Genomic DNA, 22,647 nt, shown 5'->3' on the forward strand with positions numbered 1-22,647 from the left:
CTTCTCTCTTCAGTCAGGTACTCTGCTTACAGGGATGTAGACACTAACTTCAAGGGACTACAGTATCGTATAAACATTAGAAATGAGCCTCGGCCTTTTCAGATTTCCTCAGGCCTTCGTGCGTGCCTCTGCTGTAGAACTGTTGAACTGCTGATTCCTCCACAGGACACAATTTATGAGCTGGACTTTGAACACGACATGGCTGAACATGATGGGTCTTTAAAGTCACCCTTACAAGAATAGACCGGCTGTTGGTTTATCTCGATGAGAAGAATAAAGCCTGCGAAGGAGGGGGAAATCGCCTTTTAAGTTTTATAATTACAGTGTGAAAATTCAGTTCATTTCTTTTATCATAGCAAGTCATTAAAGACGGAAGTAGGCTCCCAGCCTTTTGTTCCAGGAGCCGTCCCCAGAGGCTTAGCTCTCTGTCATCCAAATGGACCTGATTACAGCAGGGAGCCCCTATCTTCAGATTACCGTTCTCCGTCATTAGCATTGTGTTATCTTGCTCTTCAAGACTGGTTTTTAATTTTTATGCTTGCAATTAGAAATGATTTACAGGGACTTTCATTGCTCGACCTGTCCTGAGTCATTAAATTCACCTAGGTTGAGTAGCCTGATGTGTGTGCACCTGAAATGAACCAAATCACTGACATTATCTTACTGGGCTTTTCGGAGGTTTTAGAAATCAAGGAGGGGGCTCCATTCTCCCTCTCAAACCCTGGGCTTAATGGGAAAAATATTTTTAATTGATAAAAGAGCTAATTAGGCAAGGGTAAGAGGTGCACACTAATTGTGCAGTATATCTTATAGGGCGAGTTTGATCATGCTTTGGAGGATTGGAGGGAGGAGCAGAAAGAACCCAAGTGTCTCCAAGTGGTTTGCTTGTGGTTTCTCTCTTGCAATCAAGTCCTTGGAAAGAACCACATTCGTGTTTACTGAGCACCTACTATGTGCCATAAATGAAGGCTCTCCTAATAGTCTTCTTTCTCCTCACTGTGGTCTGGGTTGTGTTGCTCTAAAGCCAGGAATGGGGGATTCTTCAGCCTAGCTCCGATGATGTAGAGACTAGTGCTGTCTTACTGTAAGGCTGACGGTCACTCTTGTCTTCCCCTCTCACTCAGGAGGTTGGCTCCTGTTGTCACACTGCCTCTTGTCTGTCCACTGTGCCTCTTTTGTCTTGCTGGCTTCCTCTGCTTGTTCGTTTTTTCAGTTGGGGCTGAGTAGCCCCTCCAGCCTCATCTGCCCATGGCTTCCCAGCTCAAGTCTCCACCACAGCCTGTCAAAGTGTCTGCTCTTCTCAGCTGGAATTCTCTGCGGGACAGTATTGCTTCTTATTAGTGAGTGGGCCGTCTGCCTTTCAGTCAAGAATACGTCCCTTGTGGCCAGAAAGGACATGGGTTGTGGGCACAACAAATAGTGTCAGGGAAATGATTATCTGTTTGGTGCATTTTAAGACAAGTGTGATTGGACACAGCTCAGAAGCTGATGGAGGTCAAGTTGTTTGTTAGAGATCAGCTGCCAGGTGGCGGAGGCAGGAGCGAGGGACAAGGTGTAACTAACTTCATTCTCTTGCTTTCTGCCTGGTGTGCCGATTCTGTAACGTCTTTGCCTTTTATTGCACAGATGTATGAGCAGAGGACATTCAACACTCGGGCTGATTGCAGCTGAATATTATTGGAGACCCTGTGACTATTGGGGCAGTATAAATAATACCACCTTCTATCCAAGTCTGGTGATTTTTTCTGTGTGTTTAGAGGCATTGAAGTTGTACATCTCACACGCAAATATCAGTAATGAAAGAGAAGACATCTTGTTCTGCTTTGAGTTTTGGAAAGAGCCCAAGAATATATGATTGAAAGATCAACTAAATATTTGAAATGCTGAGCCCATGAGGAGAAGGGACCATTAATCAACTGTTTCCTTACTGCTGAAAGATAGAGACCTATGGCCAAAACACACACACACACACACACACACACACACACACACACACACACACACACACACACACATACTTTCTTAGAGTCAGGTTTCTCTGTGTGATCCTGGCTGTCCTAGGGTTCACTTTGTAGACCAGGCTGGCCTGGAATTTAGAGATCCACCTACCTCTGCCTCCTGAGTGCTGGGATTAAAGGCATCTACCATCATGCCTGGCTCTGGGCTTCTTTTACCACCCCTGGAAGATGCCAGCTGTGTGTCTGCTTGGCTGCTTGACTGTGTTGATCTTTGTTCCTTCCTCTGAAAGATAGGAGAGCCGGAGTTGCAAGGACCGGAAGAGCAATATGTGCACTAAGTACAGCTCCGTCCATACTGTACTCATCCCGTGACTCTTAACTCCCCATCCACCTTGTTCTGCAGGGTAGATGACAAGGACCTTGTCTAGGCCACGGTGTAGAATTTGCTCCAGACCTAGGAATTCTATGGAAGGTCCTAATAATTAAGGAACTATACATTTTGTCTTTTTAGCATCCATCTTCTCCATTTGGTAAAACCACACCCCGTTGGTGGTTGATTAAGACCTCTTCTCTTCATGTGAGCCCAAGGCTATCAAGTCACTACCAGCCAGGCCTATAAGGTGCTATGCCCATCTGCCTGACCTCCTGATTGGACCCAAGATGGACACATGACTAAAGACAGGCAATGAGAATGTCTTACCCCAGAAATGGGCAGGCTGAGGTCTACTTTCTTGGGGGGCCTCCTTGAGTGACCTCTACCCCACCCCAGCCGCCAGAATTAAACATGGATGGCTAGAGAGGAATGAGGGGCAGAGCTAAATTCTGAGAACATCGCTTCAGTCCTCAGAGATCTTGGCACTGCACTTGAACGCCCTCTACAGGAGGGAGCGGCCTCCCCTTTCTTCTTCATTTCTCCAGCTCCGTGATTATAGTGTGAATACGGTCGGAGGCCCCACAGCTGCCTTGCATCTTTCTCAGCTGTGGCACTGCACCTCGTGTTACTCTCAGGAGACAGCTTGGAGACGGTTGTGCTCTGCCTCCATCAAAACCACTTAATTGACTTATAAATGATGATACTCAATTTGCTCATCAGGACGAATGGCCACTGTGTGTTTGCTGTCACAGACCTGATGCAGGAAGTCCCCCCTCTCTCCCTGCATGTCCAATAGGTCAGTTCTATCTGATATATATATATATACATATATATATATATATGTATATATGTATATATCTCCCTCCCAGCTTCCCTTTTTTTGAGCAGGCTCACTTACCCTTCCTTACCCTGGTCAGCAACTCTGCAGTTTCTCCCATTTGCAAATGACCTTCCATGACCAGCCCCACCTTACTCTTCTGCATCAGATATGCTGTTTCTGACGAGGCAGCCCGAGGCATGGCCTCTCCAGCCAAACAGACTTTAGCATGGAGTTTGCTGTCATCGATAACTAGTGATGTAACCCATGTGCAGCCTCAGTTCTCCCCCTACACGATGGCGATGTCTTGGGCCTCCCTCACCCCACCCCCACCCCAAACAGGCCTAGCAGGAGATTCAGATACCCTTGGCTTTGAAACTAGGCAACGGTGCCCTTTTCTCAGGTCCATTTGCATCTACTGTTCTGCACCGAGACCAAGGGCTCCTGAGGGGTGGCATGCAGGGAAATGTTTCTGAACAGCCAGCATCTGTGTACATGCGTGCAGTCAATATGGACTCCTCTGGCATGATGGTAATGCCTCCAATCCGTTTATCGTAAATTCATCTGTGTTTGAGAACACTGTTAGGAATTTGGAGCAATTCTTCTCGCCTCAGCCAGCCTTCAGCTGCAGTTGAAAATGGAATGCTGTCAGCATCTGTGTTTGCTTCGTTAACTTTATGCTTTTTAAGGGCCGGAACTATAGCCCAGTTGGTAAAGTGCTTTGCAAGCATGACGACCCGAGCTCTCTCCTCAGAATCTGTGGGAAAAGAGCCAAGTGTGGTGGCACACCCTGGGGAAGCAGAGACTTCCTGGCCAGCCAGCCCATCATCAGTGTCTTACCTGCATGTGTGTGTGTGTGCATTGGCGTGCATTCCTGGTGTCTGCAGAAGCTAAAAGGGCATTGGATCCCCCTGGGACTAGAGCTAGGGAAAGTCGTGATTTGCAGAATGGGTTCTAGGAATTGAACCTGGTGTTCTGCAAGAACAGCCATGTCTTTAACAACTGAGCTGTCTCTCCAGCCCTAGTAGGCCCATCTTAATCTTCAAGTTCCAGGCTACTGAGAGACCGGCTAACAACAACAAAAGGTAGAAAGCACCTGAGGAGGGACAGCTGATGTTATGAGGTTGACTTCTGGCCTCCACAGGGAACCCTGCAAACACACACACACACACACACACACACACACACACACACACACACACACACACACACACTGGGACTACTGGAGGACAATAATGTCTATTTAATACCATTCATGCTATAGACAAGATGTGTATTTGAGTCTAATCTGCATTTTAAGCATGTTCTTGGGTCTTCAGCTGAGAGATCAACAAACCATAACACATTAGTCAGCTCTGATCTGTGCCTGCTCTGCAAGTTCATTGGATGTTCGAATGCCTTCTCACTTAGGCATGGCTGAGCAGTTGTGACAGACACTGTGTATGAGCCACAGAGTCTGCAGCACTCATTCCCTGGTCTCCTATAGAAGATGCCTGCTGCTTGCTTCTCAGTCGCTATAATCAGTAAGACAGTAAGTTAACTGATAAAACAAAAGCTCTCATCTACAACGTTTGCTTAGCTCAATGCTGGTGTCCATTACCAGCATCACAGCCAAGTTCAAGTTTTGACCTGTAAAATGGAGGGCTGGAAAGACTTTGCAGCATGTAACAGTCTCACTCAATGCGGAGTATAGATTTAAAGTGTGGCAAACACAGGGGCTGGAGAGACGGCCCAGTGGTTAAGAGCATTTGGCCGCTCCTGTAGAAGCAGAGGATACAGCCTTAATCACAGTTCAATTCCCTGCACCCTTGCTGTAACTGTGGGCCTTTTCACTCACACCTAAGTTCTTGAAATAACAACTCTCAGACTGAATTATTTCTGAATAAATGGCTAGGCCATAAGCTTTGGCTTATTCCCGCTAGACCATAACTCAACTGTCCTGTTTATTCTATTCTAAGAGTGCCACATGGCTGGTTACCTCTGCTCAGTTTCAGGTGACCATCAGCGTTCGGGGTGAATCATTTTCTCACCTGACTATCCCAGAAACCTCTCTCCCTGCAGGAACTCCCACATTCTATTTCCTGCCTCAGCTCATAGGCCAATCAGGTTTTTATTGACAGGTGATGCTTCCTCTCAGTACACAAGAGATTCTCTCTGCATCCTCCCCCCACCCTTTAGTCCAATAAAAGGCTCCCTTTCTTAAAATAATAAACTATATACAATAATAAAAATTATGAAACTGTCCGCTAAGATAGCATTCATAATGTCCAGTCCATAAGCATTTGGCAACCTTGGAGAAAGTCATCTACTATCCATCTTGGTAAATTCAGAGTTCTGTACTTAGATTAATTTCTATCATTACCAGCCTAAAACATCTTCTTAGACTTAGAAAACGATTTTCTTAAGTCCTAAACAACTTAAACTTACATTATCTAGTCTTTAACCCCATCAGGGACCAGAGAAGGAATGTGTATATGTCACCTAAGTGTGTAGGAGGTGCAGTCAAGCGGCTCCCAAACCTGTAGCGATGACAGAGAAAACTGGGTGTCTAGTGGGGCATCATCTTCAGCCTACCGGCACAGGGCATCTGACAGACTTTTCTGGGAAGCAGGAAGCATGAAGGAGGTCTTAACCCTGTCTTGGTAAAGCTCGGCAGCATGCTGTCAGCAGCTGAAGCAAGGGCAGCGAAGCAAACTCTACATGGAGGCTCTTCAGTGCTCCTTATCTTCTTGTAGAATGGGGGCGCGGCCAGGAGAAAGCCCGTCTAATTGTCAAAAACAGGCCTTGTAATGAGCAACCACCTTTAAATGCCACATTCTGTGATCTCTGGGGTTTCTGAAGACCATCTATTTATCTATAGTATATCTGAATAAGAAAGTGTTGTTTGTTTCTGGCTATTTATTACCTGTTCACCTTGGAAACACATCTGAGTAATAAACTAGACTTGTATCTAATAGTTTGATTAACTATTAACTTGACTTTCTTAATTATTCTAAATGGTTTGCAATAGCAGCTTTCAAAGATGAACCGCACAGGTTCAATACCTTAAATAACATAATGTGTGTGTGGAATGTGCAGTGTGCACAAGTCAGTTAATGGTGCCTCTCACTTCTCGGTTCTAGCAGGTAAAGCATCTGTTTTTACCTTATAAATCAATCTGCATTGTGTAACTAAACTGTAATATAAATTTCTATCTATGATATCTGAAAGGATGGCATGGTAAGTCTTGAGGATCCTGTAGCCAACAAGATTCATTTGCTATGAATAGCTAAAGCCCTGGCTGGAGACAGCTGTGCCCAGATAGAGGGATCAGCATATATTTTACCTGTTTGTTCTTCTTCTTCTTGATTACTTTCTTCTTGTCTGCAGTCAAGATCTGATTTTTATTAATTTTGTACAATCCACAGATTTTCCTCTCCTACTGAAATGAGAGCATACTCTCTCCCCCAGAGCAGGGCATTTCCTGCATTCCGTTCTGAGGTTATCACATTTATATTGATCACAACAAAATTCAGCAGTCATTCCTAAAACCCAGTGCCTTTCAGCAGCTGTGCTACTTGTCTCACTGGCATTTAAAAAATTGAAGTCAATAAAGCATTATTTAAAAAAAAATCGTTGGGAGAGTCCATGCCCCCCTCGGTTCCTGTGAGCATTTCCTTTAAAGTCCTGTTAGATCTCTCTACAACTGCTTGACCTATAGGGTAGTAAGATATATCTGTAACATATATGTTATGTACCATAAAGTCTAAAAAACTGTTGTATTCTAATGGATGCTGAAACATTATCAGTTTCAATCTGCCACGGCATCTCAAGTAAAGCCACCATCTCTAATAAATGTGCACTTTTCAGAACCATCCATTTCAGAACTTAAGGCAGAAGCCCCTTGGAATTCTGAACATTTATCAGTTGTATGATGTATCAATACATGTACATGTTTAAAAATTTAAAACTCTATAAAAAGAAACATAAGCTACTGTGTAACACTTCTCTAAGGTAGCATCATTAAGAAGAATGAAGATTTTTTTTAAATTCAGCATATTGTATCTCCGTGGATTGCCATTCAAATTCCTCAAGCCCTTGTGCATTTTTCTCACCTGAGACTACCTTTTTTGTTGTTCTTGTAGACTCCACATTGGATTCTTCTGAAGGTTCTTCATTCTAACCTCTCTTCTATGGCCTCCAATCTATCACTTAATTTTTTTTTTTAGCCTTTTCTTTTAAGTCTGCTTTATTCTGATCTCCCTTTAAAAGAATATATAAAATTGCAATCATTACTGGGAAAACAATTATTTGTATGCTAATACGCAGAACAAAATCATTTGGGGTCCAGATGCATTGTGTAATTGTGTTTTCCAATTTAACACAGGAAATAGTTTTCTTTTTCATCTCTAACTCTCTCCTTAAGGACTAAACTTTATTTTCAAAATAAATATTCCCTCCTATAACTTTTTCTATACAGTTTCTTTTCTCTTTTATTGTTTTCAAATGCAATACCTTACCAGTTCAGAAGTTTGGGCTTTTCAGTCACACTGCAGCCCAGGAAATTGTGCAGGCTCCACTCTGCCCCTCAGCTCTCTCTAACCCGCTGGTTGATCTTGGCTCCACCCGGTTCCAGTGGGTCTCTTTCTCTGGGAAGTTGTAGGCTTTTCCTGTGTGGACCTGATTGGCTGCTCTCTTTAATGCACTTTTTTGTCCGGAATTATGCTATGCTTGGAAAAGCCACAGCTACTGTGGCCTCTGGCTGTGGTCAAAAAGAGACCATGGGCAGCTCAGTACCACCTGGGTTAGCTCCCGGGTCTCTTCTCTCTCTTAAAAGGATTTAGCTTTCCTTCCGCCGAGCTAGGAACCTTCTCTGGAACATGTTTGTTTGTTTGTGCTTTTTACCGAGGACTTTTCTAAGCTTGAATTCTATGCCCAATGGTAGATTCCATTTGTAACTACAGGACTTTCCACCCACACCCAAGTTCCTGAAATCACGGCTCTGAGACTGAATTATTTCTGAATAAACGGCTAGGCCATACGCTTTGGCTTATTCCCAATAGCCCATAACTCAACTATCCTGTTTATTCTATTCTAAGAGTGCCGCATGGCTGGTTACTTCTGCTCAGTTTCAGGTGACCATCAGCGTTCCGGGTGAATCATTTCCTCACCTAACTATCCCAGAAACCTCTCTTCCTCCAGGAACTCCCACATTCTATTTCCTGCCTCAGCTCATTGGCCAATCAGGTTTTTATTGACAGGTGATGCTTCCACTCAGTACACAAGAGATTCTCTCTGCACCTTATGGCAGCTGACAGCTACTTGTAACACAGGTTTCAGGGGATCTAACGCCCTCTACTGAACTCAGTGGGCACCAGCATGCATGGGATGTGCATACAATGCCTGCAGGCAAAATACACACATAAAATAAAGATAGATAAATCCTTTTTAAGTTGTAGAAAAACAGGAATAGTGAGTTTTGAGTGTTTAAGACTGCCATTTACTTCATTTTATGTGTATGTAATCTAGTAGTCATATTTAAGAACAAGTTGGTGAATTCTGAAAATACAATAGGTCTTATGAGTTCAGATTTTTCCAAGGGGAAATAGGAACCATTTCTCTACTGCAGGTTGGATAGACAAAGGCAAGGCTGTCCATTCAGCTGGAGATGGAATGGCAGCAGGGTGTGGGAGGCCAAAGAGAGGCAAAGAGCCAAGGAGCTGAATAGAAGATCTCTTGAAAGAAAATTCTACCAGAGCAGCCTCCACCCAGACTCTGAGCAGAGACCGCAGAGGGGGACTCCACGTTGCCCTTGCTTCAGCCTCCCACTTTCAGGTCTCTGTCATAGTGTAAGCCGTCCTAGCACTCAGAAGGGAGAGGTTGGAGGGTTGTGAGTTCGAGGTCAGCCTGGACTATGAGAAGAATTCTAGGCTTAGTATATAGTGATACCCTATCCAGAAAACAACAACAACAACAGCAGCAACAACAACAACAACAGCAACAACAAGTAGCAAAGCTGAAAGGCCGCTACTCACATATGCTTTGCTAAAGGACCTTCTGAGTGATGGGACTCAGTCAAACAATGAGCACTTCCTTACCCACAGTGTAGCCAGCAAAGAAAGGGACTCTGTTGAGGTGGGTGGTGACGCTGGCCATCCACCCATTGTTTCAACATGTCATGGAGTGGCCGTCTGAAGCACGGTTCCAATAAACTAAATATCCAGTGAGGACACTGGCTTCCGGTTTTTGAGTCTCAGCACATCGGTGGATGTGAAGCCTGCATCTCATTTAGATTTTCTTACCTCACTGTTCACACTGAGTGTGATTAAAGCCATGGTTGGATTCTGCATCTGGTCCTTTCATCCTTCCTTTCATGCCCTCTTGCCTCACTCCGGCATCTGTGGGCAGTTTGTGACTTTGTTGATCCTGGGTGACTCTCACCTCTAGACTTGGTTAGGACACTGGGGCGATGTGACCCTGTTGTACATGGTCTCATTCTTCAGCAGGCTAGTCTGAACTTGCTCTCATAGTAAAAGGAAGATCTGTGAGGGAAGCAGGTTCCCAGGGCCTCCCAGGACCCAGCCTTGGGATTTTACAGCGTTCCCTCCACTATCCCTCTGCTCAAAGTATCTCATAAGGTCTGCCTGTGACGGCTAGTCTTGGCTGTCAGTTTGACTATACCTGGAGTTACCAAAACCCAAGCCGGGTACACCTGTGTGTAATTTTTTCTTATTAAAGTATTTGAGGTGGGAAGACCAAATATTAGTCAGGATCTTTTGAGGTGGGAAGATCTGTCCTTAATCTAGGCCACACCTTCTGCTGTCATATAAAGGATTTGGAGAAAGAAAGCTTCCTCTCCTTGCTTGCTTGCTCTCATTCTTGTTGGTAAGTCTAGCATACACTCAAGACCAGCTGAGACACCCAGGAGCATATCCAGTCAGGTGAATACCGACCAACTGCTGGACTCTTGGACCTGCAATAGACAGATAGCCATTGTTGGAAGAGCTGGACCACAGCCTATAAACCATTCTAATAAATCATTCATTCATTCTATTCAATATGTATACACATATATATGTGTACACACACACACACACACACACACACATTCTATCAGTTCCATTTCTCTAGAAAAGCCTGACTAAATCAAGGCTTGCCCAGAGTTAGGGAGATGGAGAATAGGAGATTCTGAGACAAGGGGCACGAATGTAAAAGGCCATTATCATCCCCATTAATGAAACTTCCTCTACAAAGCCACCTGTTTTGAATATGCATAACTCCAGACAATTCTCCCACGACCCCAATTTTCTCTGTTAACCTGCCCCTCCATTTCTCCAAGCCTCACTGGCCATTTGGGTCTTTGGGGTCCCTTTCCTTTGAATTATAAATCTGACTGATTTTCTTACAAAGTCCTGCTGAAGATGAACTATCCAGGGAAGGTCCCTGTAGGAATGGCACAAACCCCAGAGGAGTATGCATTTGGAGTCTTACTATTCCAAGGGTGTGTGACCTACTGTGTTAACATTTCCAGGAGTGCCGCTCCTCCTCTCAGTCTCTTCTTCGCTTCCTGGAAATCGCAGTCTTCTGGTTCCCCCCAGCCTCCGTCCTTACAGTCTCCTTCCCTCTACAGCATCCATCATTGCAAACCTTCCTCAGGTTGGCTCTTCCCATCAGTAGATCCAACCTCCATCCTCAAAAGGCAAGGTTTTATAGACATGTAGACTACATTTCCTACAGCAAGGAGGGGCCCAAAAATGGGATGTCCGGATACAAGCTTGATGCAGGGGTTTGGGGTATGCTATCTATTTGGGAGATCATTTTGAGCACACCTGGAGAGAAGCAGACAGGTATGGTAGGAAAACGAATGTTGACAGGACAGAGTCTATTAGACAGTCACCACTGGGGGCACCAGGAGGCCAGCCCCAATGGGGTCCCCTGAGCTGATATGGAGCACACTTCACTTGTCCCTTGAGAAGCTAAGGAAGCAAGAATAGTTATTCAGTCACCAATCCATCATGGCTGAAGACAATTAGCCTGCCATCTCCAGCTTACACCAAGCTCAGTCTGAGGGAAACCCCTCAGATAATTTCTTTGGTCTAACAAAATATCTGAAGCTGAGAATTTGTAAAGAAGTTCACGTTTCTCATGATTCTGGTAGCTGAAGTGTCTGAACAATATGGCTTCTGGCATGTGGTGAACTCCCTCCCACCTTGACTGCATCGCAACGTTGCAGAAAAATGGAAAAGGAAACAGCCAAGCAGCCCGGTGCAGAAGAGATCATCTGACCAGCCAGGAACCCAGAGACGGGAGGAGCAGTGCGCTCAATAGCTCCGGCTGTCCACTCCTTGGTTCTCCTCCTGGGTGTGTAGCAGCCACCTTGAAGATGACACCTCTGACTCTAGCTGATCACCTTTTGTTTCCTACCCGTACTCTTTCCCGCAGTCCTTGGTTCAGGTAGGGCTCCACCAGCTAGAGAATCCAGAGAGGTAGATTCAGAGCGCTCTGGTCTCTTAACTCTGGTGATTGATTGGCTTGGGCTTAGACACATGACCCAGGCCTGGCCAATAAGAGCCCCACACTGTTTGCTGACTGGGTTCCCCATCACTAAGACAGGAGAGCGCGCGGGGCTAGGGGTATGTGGCTTCTTGTGTCTGGGACCTAGCTCTCACCCCGGGCATTTAGTGACTTTCTGTTGAATAAATGAACATAAATATTACTTGACAAGGATGAATACTGGATATTCAAATAATTCATATATTGAGTAATTTAAAAATAATCATCTGAGTGCGTTAAAAATGCTTCCCGAATGTTTTTCCAAAAAACTACTACTTTCACCATTAACAAGATTTCAAAGCCAACCAGTCCTGCCCGGACACAGTAATCACCTCCAACCCAGATTCGTGAGACTTAACCATATTTTAGAGATGTAGAATAGACTCTGGTCTTTCTTGTTTTTGCCGTGTGCCTTTTAAAGGGAATCTAGGGAGGGGTGTTTGCTAATTACATTAAGTTATTCCTTAATCCCCCCCGTCCTGAGTGGACTGCAGAAATAGCAGGCCTGACATCATGGAAAGTCGTGCCGTGCCGCACAGTTCCTTTCTTTCCTCTCCCCTCAGCCTCTCGGATGGATTTGAAAGGCCTTTGACCCTAGTTGCCCAGCTACGAGACTCACTCTGCTCAGCTGGTGTGGTCCCCTCAGGCTGCCTTAAATAAATACGCTCCAGGCTTTTTCCAAACCCTCACCACACCCTACCCAACTTACCCTTCTCTGTGGAGCTTATCAAACCCTTACATAGTGCCCTCTGGCCCTCTGGTCTTTAAAAGAACAAAGTTATTCGTCATTTGAAAAGCATTATGTCTTCGATTTTCTTTTTCATCTACTCAAGTTCACGTGTGTAAACTTAAAATCTCTCTTCACCCAATTCTTTCTTTTTCCCTCAAAAAAAAAAAATTCATGACTTCATTAGTATAACATGGTCATTTTCAAAAACTCAAGAAATTTAGAAAAGGATAAAGAGAAAAGTTATTTTTGTCATTAAGCTAGAGTCATCTGGGAAGAGGGAACCTCAGCTGAGAAAATCTGTGTGTCAGATTAATTAGCTGTAGGCAAGATTTGTTTTTGTTTTTGTTTTTGTTTTTGGATTAAAGATTGATGAGGGCTCAGCCTACTGTGGGCGGTATCAATCCTAGGCAAGTGTTGTGTTGTTGTTTTTCTTTTTTTTTAAAAAAAGCAACATGGAACAACCCAGTCAACAGTGTCCTCCATGGCCTTTGTTCCAGTTTCTGTTTCCAAGGTCTTTCTTGAGTCTGCCCTGCCTTCCTTCCGTGGCTTACTATAAACTGTAAGCAGAAATAAACCCTCTCCTCCTAGGGTTGCTTTCAGCCATGGTCCATGGTGTTTCTTATACCAGCAGAAAACTAACTAGAACATTATTACTAAGGCCATGCAGACTGTCTTTGTTAAACAGCAATCCATATATTTGTGATTGACATCTTAGTCTATTTTGCATTAAAGAAAGTTTTCTTAAAACAAAGCAAAACAAAACAAAATGAACAACAACAATGACAAAAAAAAAAAAAAAAAAAAACCCAAAAACCTCCATGGACATAGAACTTGCTTAAAGAAAGTCATACTGTGGGAATTTAAAAAAAAAAAAAAAAAACAAAAGCAATTCTTATGTGTGCCTCTGGGTTCTCAGGTGTGCATTTGCATGTGTGCATATGCACATGTTCATTTGTATATGCATGTGTGCATTTGCATGTGCACACATGCATGTGGAGGGCAGTAGCCAATATCAGGTGTCTCCTTTAATCACTCTCTAACATAATTTTAAAGACAAGGTCTTTGTCTCAACCTAGAGCTCATAGATCTGCCTAGACTGGCCAGCAAGTCCCAGGCCTCCTCCTGACTTAATCACCCCAGTGCCAGGATTACAGATGGATATCATGACCCCGGGTTTTTTATGTGGGTTCTAAGGATCTGACTTCAGTTTCTCCTACTTGTACAGCAAACATTTGACTGACTGAGCCATCTCCCCAGTGCCCCCCAAAATCTTTCTGAAGGTTCCATCCTCCTCTAGTTAGTTCTGCCCTGTCTAGATAAGAAATCTTCAGAGATTTTCTGGCATGCAGGAGATTCTAAGCATTTTCATGTTTTAAGTATTTTCTGCCAGGTGGTGATTTAAAATAGAATTGGAAACTGCTGTGCCTTCTGCACTTGTCTGTGCCTGATTGCCAGGGCAGCACCTTAGCGACCTGCCTGAATGCTGTGACCAGGGAGACATCACCCAGACACGTGTGTGTCTGTGCTCACTCTTCTCAGTGGGCCCAGGACAACCACCAGGTCCCTGGCCCAGTTCATTTTGAAGACCCCAGCCACTTTCTAACCATAGCCCAGAGATAGTTTCCGAAGCATCCCTGGTGGGGCAGCTCCAGCAAAGCAGAGCATGATGGGTACTGGCACTTTGTGCACAAGGTTCTCTGGACCACAGCTTTGCGGTTGGAGCTGTATTTAATGGCAGATCCTGCTTCTCGGCATCTGAAAAAGCCTTCTAAATTCACCCTAGCTGATGGTGCGTCCCTGTTAACTGAGCCTCATGTCATGGTCTTCCTGTTTCCACTCAAAATGTTTCAATGAATTTGTTTCACTCTTTCAATTTAAAAAGAAAAGAAATTGATTCAATTCCTTAACCTTCTGAAGACGGATCTGGATTTTCTCTTTTCTTTTTCTTTTGCTTGTTATAAGAGTGTGCCTCCAGAGACATGTTGGATTGTCTTGTCATTTTGACACTGATTTCCCAGAATGAACTTCCTGAGAGAATTCGGTTGCAGAGAAAATGGTCCTGCTCTCAGAGCAAATAATTTCCATTATTTTGATTTTCCCCAAGACCTTATTGAGTGCACACTAAAAGCGGCGGTGGTCCGCAGCCAACTGGGCCTGCACAGATTCCTCCCCGATGCAAACGATTGCTCAGTTGTTTGGAGCGAGGCAACTTGGCTTAGAAATATCATTTTTATTTTTTATATTGGTATATTGCCAAGCACCAAGATAAACATAGCTTGGACTGCAGGCTTATTTAGATATTTACTCAATCTCGCATCTTGCTAGACTTTAGTTTCGAGATATTTTTCTTGTTACCTCCGAGATCATTTGTCCTGTAAATAGAGCCAAGATGTGCTCAAAAGCAACATGAAACTAATCAAAGAAAGAAAAAACCAGTGCACTTGAGGCTGTGGCTGCTTAAAATACGAGGCTGTCAGAAAGCATTCTGGGCCATTTTCGTCTTCGCTGCCTCCCATCCCTTTTGGAAGCGAAACGGCTTCCATACTACTTCAAACAAGTGTATTTATCTGCAAGGTCATTTCCCCTAGCTGTGGAACAATCTTCTGGAAGAACTTGACAAGGGGTAAGAGCCTAGATGCAGCCGAGCAGAGCGATGCGGATCTACAAAGTCACACTGAAGACCCGGTGGGGACATGTCTTCTTCCTGTGACGTAACTGCTGACAGCCATGACCTTTGTCTGAGGAGGATGGCTAGCCAAGAAAACCCCAGATCTCTTTCTTTCCCTCCTGCCTTGACTCTCCCTGGAAGCCACACATTGCTCTCTCCCGTTTCCTTTCATCAAATCTGTGCCTGCCTGCCCTGCCCCTGCACCCATCCTGCCTGCACCAGTCCGTTCCTGGAGTGCGAGTCTTGAGGTACAAACATGATCACACCGCTACCTTCCTCCCATTCTGATGGGATAAAGTCCAGTGTATTCAAGGTACGGCCCATCCTCCCTCTCCCAGCTCCACGGTCCAGCGTCACCTACCTCTCTTTGGTACCTCAACGCTCTACACTCCGCTTGCCTCCAACCAAGCCAGGTCCCTTTCCTTCAGCTTCATTCATTTTCACATCTCACTTTCTTGCAGAGCACACTCTGGATTTGTAAGGGAGCATTCACCATTCTTTGATTATTGTAGGACCCACCAGAGATGAAAACCTGGCTTTTGTTTTTTGTTGGTTTTTTTTGTTGTTGTTGTTTGTTTTGTTTTGTTTTTACCAGCACCAAACCCCAGGGAATGATTAAATTGGTAAAACTTAAACAGCCAAGCTTAGGCTATCAACTTTTAGTATCTCAAACTGGTTATGCTTGAGTCTTTGCCACCAAGGACCCAGCCAGACCTCTTGAGTACATTCATGTTACAGCAGTACAGTAAATGTTAATTAAATTCTATTATATTTATTATGTAATTTACATTACTTTAAACTCCGCCCCAGAAGCTGGTCCCATTGTCTTTGTCTTTTGTCTTTGATTTTGTGCAAGGCCCTGGGTTGAGTTCCCATGACAACGACAACAACAACCAACAACCAACAAAGGGAAAGGAAGGGCCTTTAACTGGTGTGGCTGTGCACAGCTTTAGTCCCAGCACTTGAGAGGGAGAAGCAGGTGGATCTCTGCGTTCACGGCATACTTGGAGTTCCAGGCCATCCAAGTCTCACTATGACAAATTACTGGGCATGGCTAACATAGGGTTAGGTTAACCCAGACTACTAGTGCTCCTGGGCTTTGTAGACTCCAATCATTCTGTAATGATGAGATCTACACATGCTTGATGGAAAACTAATTATTCATGCAGAGCGGTAAATAGTACATTCTTTAGTGCCAGCCTCTTAGTCTCCGGAGGCTGACAGTCCTGCAGATCCTATGGGAGGCTCCCTGAGGATTCAGCCCTGTATGGGCTCCCACTGCTGAACCTATGTTTAGTTGAGAGAGTATAGGGATGGGCTTCCTGCCATCCATCTTCCTGCCCCGGCACTCCAGGTGACTGACCACAGGCCCTAGCCTGTTCTCTGTAAATTACATCAAGTGACATAAATAGGTTCACTCTTCTGAAAGGTGTAGCCGTGCCATCTGCCTGAGGGCCGCCCACTACCTGACAGGTACATGTTCTGCAGACTGTGTCCTCAGACAAACCAGAAGTCATATAGGCTTTCTATTGGGAGCTCAGGCAGAACCTAGTTATGGGTTTATTGAAGGAGATGGGAACTTGGAAGAGAGGGGAGCGTGGGAGAATGAACGAAGTTGCCTGGCCAGGTACAAGTCTGGGCAGTATGACGTGGAGTGTTCATCTCCGAGTGATGAATGCCTCAGGGACTCCTTGGTCTTCAAGCCAGAGCAAGCGCTGAGTCATGGGGTAAAGTGCTGAGCAGCCCCACTGAAAAGTGTGGAGTAAGGATACTAGAGCCTTTCCCTCTGAGCCGTTGATCCATTTGTCTCCTCGTCTGGATTGTTTCCTTATTTTAATGTGTAGTTTCTGTAGGAGAAACTAATTTGCACAGTCTTCAGCAGCCCGCAAGGCTGTCTGGAACCCTCCTGGGGAGTGGGAGGTCTGGCGGGACGTGGGGGATCTATGAGATTCTGAGTTTCTGTGAGAGATTCTGGTTTGGGTCAGGATTGAGAGCCCCAGTACTAGAAGATCCATCCGCAGAGGTTCTTTGAACGGAAGCATTCCATTGTCTAAAATTTACCGAGTCAGGCATGGAAGATTAGCATTCAGCTCCTGTGACTCATACACTTCCGGTTGTGAGTTACAAGTCAGGAAGTCATCAACTGCAAATGAGTTCAAGCAAAGCTGAGTCTCTGGGTCACCAAGAAGTAATCTCTTCCCACGTTAGATAATCACTTCAACTCAATGATTATAGACTGGGGCCTTGAAGGACAAAACCTGCCTAATGCCTTTCAGAAGCCTGAATCTGTCTGGCGTTGGACCGGCACTTTTTTCCAGTTCCACACAGACATACCACACTGTATTACTCTCAGCCAACCCCGACGCTCTGTGTTACCTGCCCGAACCGGATTCCATTAAGCACAGAGCTTAGAGTTTCTCCCTGGAAACATTTGGATATGTAGGTTTGGCGCTTATAAGACAGGTTTGGCTGGAGACAGTTGCTAAGAGAGGCAGGGAACATTAGGCAATGGTTCGTATCGCTTCTTAGATACCCCGAGTCTCAATCCAGCCTTCTTAGCACCTGACTCATTTTTCCTTCTTCCCTCACACCAAGCATTCCCACCATCCCCTCCTGCCAGCCCCTTGCCGAAGTCTGAGAACTACTATTTTGAACACCTTCTCCCTCATTCTGTCACTAGACTTTTGCAAAAATAAATAAATAAATAGGAAAAAGAAAATAAAAAACAAAACCTCTTGAGTTCATCAAATTGTTTCTCATCTCCTCTGTGGCCACTCTGGTCCAAGTCACCAACATCTTTTCCAAGAGGGTAGGATTGCCTTGCTCCCTCTGCAGACATTATTGCCTTCCGTATCTCGATCTCCCCCATTCGAAACCATTGATCATTTCACAGAACAACCCCCATCTTGCCTCTCCCTTCCATGTGTGCACTGTCTTGCCATTGCCCGGGATAAAGGCCAAGCTCATTCACAAAACCCTTCCCAGTCTGGCTCCTGCCTCCTCTGTAGTCTCTGTTCCCCTGGTGGGAACTTCTGTGTCTCCATAGCCTTTCTCTCTTCCTCTGGTACGTGCTGTTTTCTGCAGAAGGCTTTTCCTTCCCCTACTTACTTAGATAACTCCGAATCTTTTTCATATCCCTTTTTAAGCTGTCACTTCTCTGAAAACTCTCCATGCTTCCCAAGATCAAGTAGGTCCCTGCTCATACCTGACAGCATCCCTGAACCCAGCCTGGTATTAAGTTTATCACATTTTATTGGGATTGAGTCTGATCATTTATTCTGCTTGAGATTTACACAGTATGCAAAGGAGACCTCACTCTGCAGCTGGTTCCTCTTCCTCATCTAGGACATGCTGGAGATGTAAGGGGTACACAATTAAGACTTGTTGAAGATAGAAATATAACGGAAAGAAGATGTTGAGAATAGAAGGGGGAACACGACTTTCCTGGGCAACCATAGGGGAACAAGCCAATATCTCGCCGAGGGAAGAGTAATAGCCCATAGGAAACTACTGGGTTTTATTTTCGAGGACTTACGACTACTTGAGTTTTATCCTTACATACTTTGCAGAAAAAAAAAAGTAATAGTAGAAAAGCTTCTCACTGGAAGCCTGTGGCCACCACCAATCCCGTCAAACTGGTTTGTGAAGCTTTGAACACAGTGTGTGGTGTTGCAGGAGATAACACTGCTCTGATGTCACAGAAACAATTACAGTGAGAGGGTTATGGCTCCTGGTAGGTTGATCCTACACACACACACACACACACACACACACACACACGAGAAGTTGTGGGATTATGGGAAGTGGGATGAATATGAGAGGAGTTAGGGTAATTAACTGAGGGGTTATCAAAATATATTGTATGGGTTTCTCAAATAATTAAAAATATTTTAATGTAGTTCATTGACTTGAGATGCAGATTTTGTTTTGTTAGTTTCATCATCTAAAATTTGGAATCTGGGCCGGGGAGGCATGTGTGAATTTGCATCATGAGAGCCCAGAGTTTGGAGCCAGGCCCAGCACTATTGCCTGCAAATTTCTCTCTTTATTCCCTATAAAGTCAGGGAGGCAAACACCACCTTGCAGGGTTGTTTGGAAGACTGAAGAGAGGACAGTGCAGGGACACAGGCTTCTCACATCCCAGGTGCACAGTGGCTGCTGTGCTTAAATGTGGCACCTTTCAATTATTTAAGAGCATCTGGGCTGTGCTCACTTGCAAACAGGGAGCTCATGAAATATTTCTATCCTGAAGGCAAGAGATACTGTTTCTCTGCTGTCTACTCCCAAACAGAGAGAGGGAAATGTGGCCTGGAATAGAAAAGTCACAGAGAGGCTGTGGAAATGAAGGGGGATCTGAATTTCAGTGGATCTTGGAGATAGAGCCCAAAGTAAGGCTCTTCTCAGTGAGCTTTTTCCCTTCGTGATGCCCGGGATGTTTGTGTTATCCCAGATCCCTGCATTGAAATTTAATCTTCAATATGAGAGACTCTATAGATGGGGCCCCGTGGGAGTTGATTCGGTGGTAAGGGCTGAGTCTCATGAATTGAATTAATGCCCTTATGACCTAGACCTGGGAGAGCGTCCTCATTCATGCCCTACACACACACATCAGCACTGCCTATGAAGCACTAAGCGAACTCTCTCCAGACCCCATCTGCTGGCATCTAAATCTTAGATGCTCAGGATAGCAGAACGGTTCAAAATGAACTTCTGGGTTTATAAGATTCCCCCAGAATATGCTACTTTTGTAACAGTAACCTGAATAGATTATGACATGGCACTCCTGAAGAAGAGACACAGAGGATAGCCAGAGAAAAGACCAAGAGACCCCATTTAGATCTTTGGGTGCCCTTTTAAAAAATATTCAGTCATTTTCTTCTTTCAAAGGTAAACTGTGATCAGTTGGAAACATTCATACAAGGAAAAAGAAAAAGATAGCCGGTTCATCCTTTCAAAGTTCTTTCTAGGTAATCTGGATACACATTGTGTTCTAATGTAACAAATGATCTCACCCAGTATGTTATAGAACAACTGTTCTGTTCTGTAAGGGTCTTTCCCATTGGACAGCTGTCCTGTGGGAAAATAAAAAGTATCCAGTGTCTCCCTGGGTGCCATTGGTGGGCCACAGGGGTGAGGGCACACAAGCCCCTCGCACAGCCCTCCTGGAGACTTAGAGTTGGTTTTTGTGACTCCACCTCCAATGAACGATTTTAGAGTGAAACCTTTACACAACTCACCACTGTTCTTTACAGAGAGCCCTCACATTCAGTCTTTGCAAGAAAGAGCCATAGGAAAATGCTTAAATCACAAGAATAACAATGGGCCTTCAGTGGGCGGAGGGAGGGGCTGGCCCTTGGCACAATGCCCTTCCCTCCCATTCTGTTTGACCTTGAAGGGTTTTGTTTTTATGAGAATTTTGTCCATTGAGTTTTGATCATGTTCATTCTTTCTTGTGGCCACCCCCCCCAACAGATTTACCTACTCCTTCCCTTCCTACCCACCTTGGTGACACCCCACCTTTAAATAGGCCAAGCTGTGCTGCTCAAATATGTGTGTTCTTCCACTGGAACATGGTTGATTTATTAGGGGCTACATTCTTAGAGAAAACTGACCCTTCATTTCTCAGCAGCCCATAACTGCCAATGGGTCCTCTATGCTGGGATTTGGTCATATAAACTCTATGCCAAGGGCCACTCATTTCTAGTCAACAAGCAAAAAGGTGAGTGAGATGCAGCTCTCGTTCTTAAAGAGATCACAGTGTAGAGGCAGAGCTAAAGGACACAGTAATGTCTTATAATGAGTTTTCTTTTTCATTTAGCACAGAAATACCTAACTCTTGTTGGGAAGAAAAGCAGGTGCGATGGTTCCTTTTGATTGTAAAATTGGCATAATCTAGAATCATCTGGAAAGACAGTCTCAATGAAGAATTGTCTACATCAGTTTGGTCTGTGGGCATGTCTGTGGGGGCTTGATGTAGGAAGACCCAGCCCACTGTGGGTGGCACCATCCCCTGGGCATGGGGTGCAGAACTGTGTAAGCATCGAGCTGAGCACTGGCAAGCATGCAACCTTCATTCCACTCTGCTCTTGACTATGGATGTGACTATTTCAAGATTCTGCAAGACTTCCTTGCAGAGGTGGACTCTAACCTGGAGTTAGGAGCTAAAGTAAACTTTTCTAAATTGTTTTTGCGTTTGTCAGAATATGTTATCACAACTAGACAAGTTGACAGATTTATATTAAGGCAGCTTATGTTTCGCAAGAGATCATTATGTCTAGGCACTATGGTATATTAAATGATAAACATACATCTTTTTAGAAAAAGAGGTCTTGTTTTTATCTAGGAGATACTTGTATGGGGATATGTACACATGAATACAGTGAACATGGAGACCAGAAGAAGGTATCAAAACACCCGGAGCTGGAGTAATGGGCAGTTATAAGCCAACTGATACGAGAGCTGGGAACAGAACTTGGATCTTCTGGAAGAAGAGAATGTGCTCTTAACCTCTGAGCCATTTTTCCATCCCTAAACGTTGGTCTTTTATGCTCATAATCAGACTAGGAAATCCGTGGTCATTATATTGTTGTAGGAACTGAGGTTAGGGGAAGTTAAGTAACTTGTCCAAAGGAGCTTAGGTAGGGAGAGACAGAACTGGGGTGCCGTGACACAGCCTTCGGGTTAGGAGATGGTGTCAGTGTCGTGGTGACCTAAACACTGTGATTTCACTTTCTAGGTACTGTGGCCTGGAAACCAGCTTGCTGACATCCCCCCTGGTGGGCTTCATGGTGACCACTCAGTGCAAATACCATACACCCATCGGCTTCCCTCAGATCCCACTGGCTGCCCTGGCTGTGGAGAAAGTGGGTCACTCTAGTGTATGTTACCGACTGGCTCTGTTTCCTCCTAAACCCACCAAGGAGCTGCCTTCAGTAAATCACCATGATCTCATTGATGGTTTTTTCTTTGGCCACCCTAAACTAGCACAGTTTGACACTCTGGCCTGTACCACGGGGTCTTCAGTCCACGTCTTTGTGAACCCAGCCACTAGCAAACCAGAGAGCCTTCCAGAAGACTTCAGGAACAGTCTGCAGAAGCTGATGAGTGCAGCATAGTGTGGATTGTCTAACACTGCGCATGGAGATCACCGTGTCATAAAGTGAGGTTTAGGTGGTTCTCTGTGCATTTCCTTGTAAACTCCCTAGTATGTGTTTTTGCCTTTAAAATGGCTGTCAATGCCTTAAAGGTTTGTATAACAGTTATTGAACCTCGTAGTGGAATTCTCTTTTTGGAACAGCCCTGTAGCCAAACACTTTACACAATTTAACACACATAGCAGCTCACAACTGTGCAGCGAGGGAGGCACCATTCTAACCCTTTTACAAGAAGGGCACAGTGAGGTTTGCAGACAGATGTCATTCACTTCTGTGAAGCTACCATACTCCAAACTCCCACTCTTAACCTCGGCACTGATATCCTCTTGGCCATGCAGCCCCAGCTCTGAGCAAACCTAGGGCATGAAGATGGCCATTTCTATATAATGGCCATGCACTGCCTGCAAGCCTGCTG

The 22,647-nt window shown here is 44.7% G+C and overlaps 1 protein-coding gene across 1 annotated transcript in view; it reads left to right on the forward strand.

Moving 5' to 3' along the window:
• LOC116900522 overlaps positions 1-22,339 on the forward strand; it is an 86,159-nt gene extending 63,820 nt beyond the window's left edge. The window contains exon 2 of the mRNA XM_032902253.1: positions 21,815-22,339. Within this exon, the coding sequence (XP_032758144.1) occupies positions 21,815-22,193 (379 nt within the window). The 3' untranslated portion in view covers positions 22,194-22,339. The remainder of the gene's footprint in view (positions 1-21,814) is intronic.
• The last annotated feature ends 308 nt before the right edge of the window (positions 22,340-22,647 follow it).

The sequence above is a fragment of the Rattus rattus genome, chromosome 5 (assembly GCF_011064425.1).
Source record: "Rattus rattus isolate New Zealand chromosome 5, Rrattus_CSIRO_v1, whole genome shotgun sequence".
Taxonomy (NCBI): domain Eukaryota; kingdom Metazoa; phylum Chordata; class Mammalia; order Rodentia; family Muridae; genus Rattus; species Rattus rattus.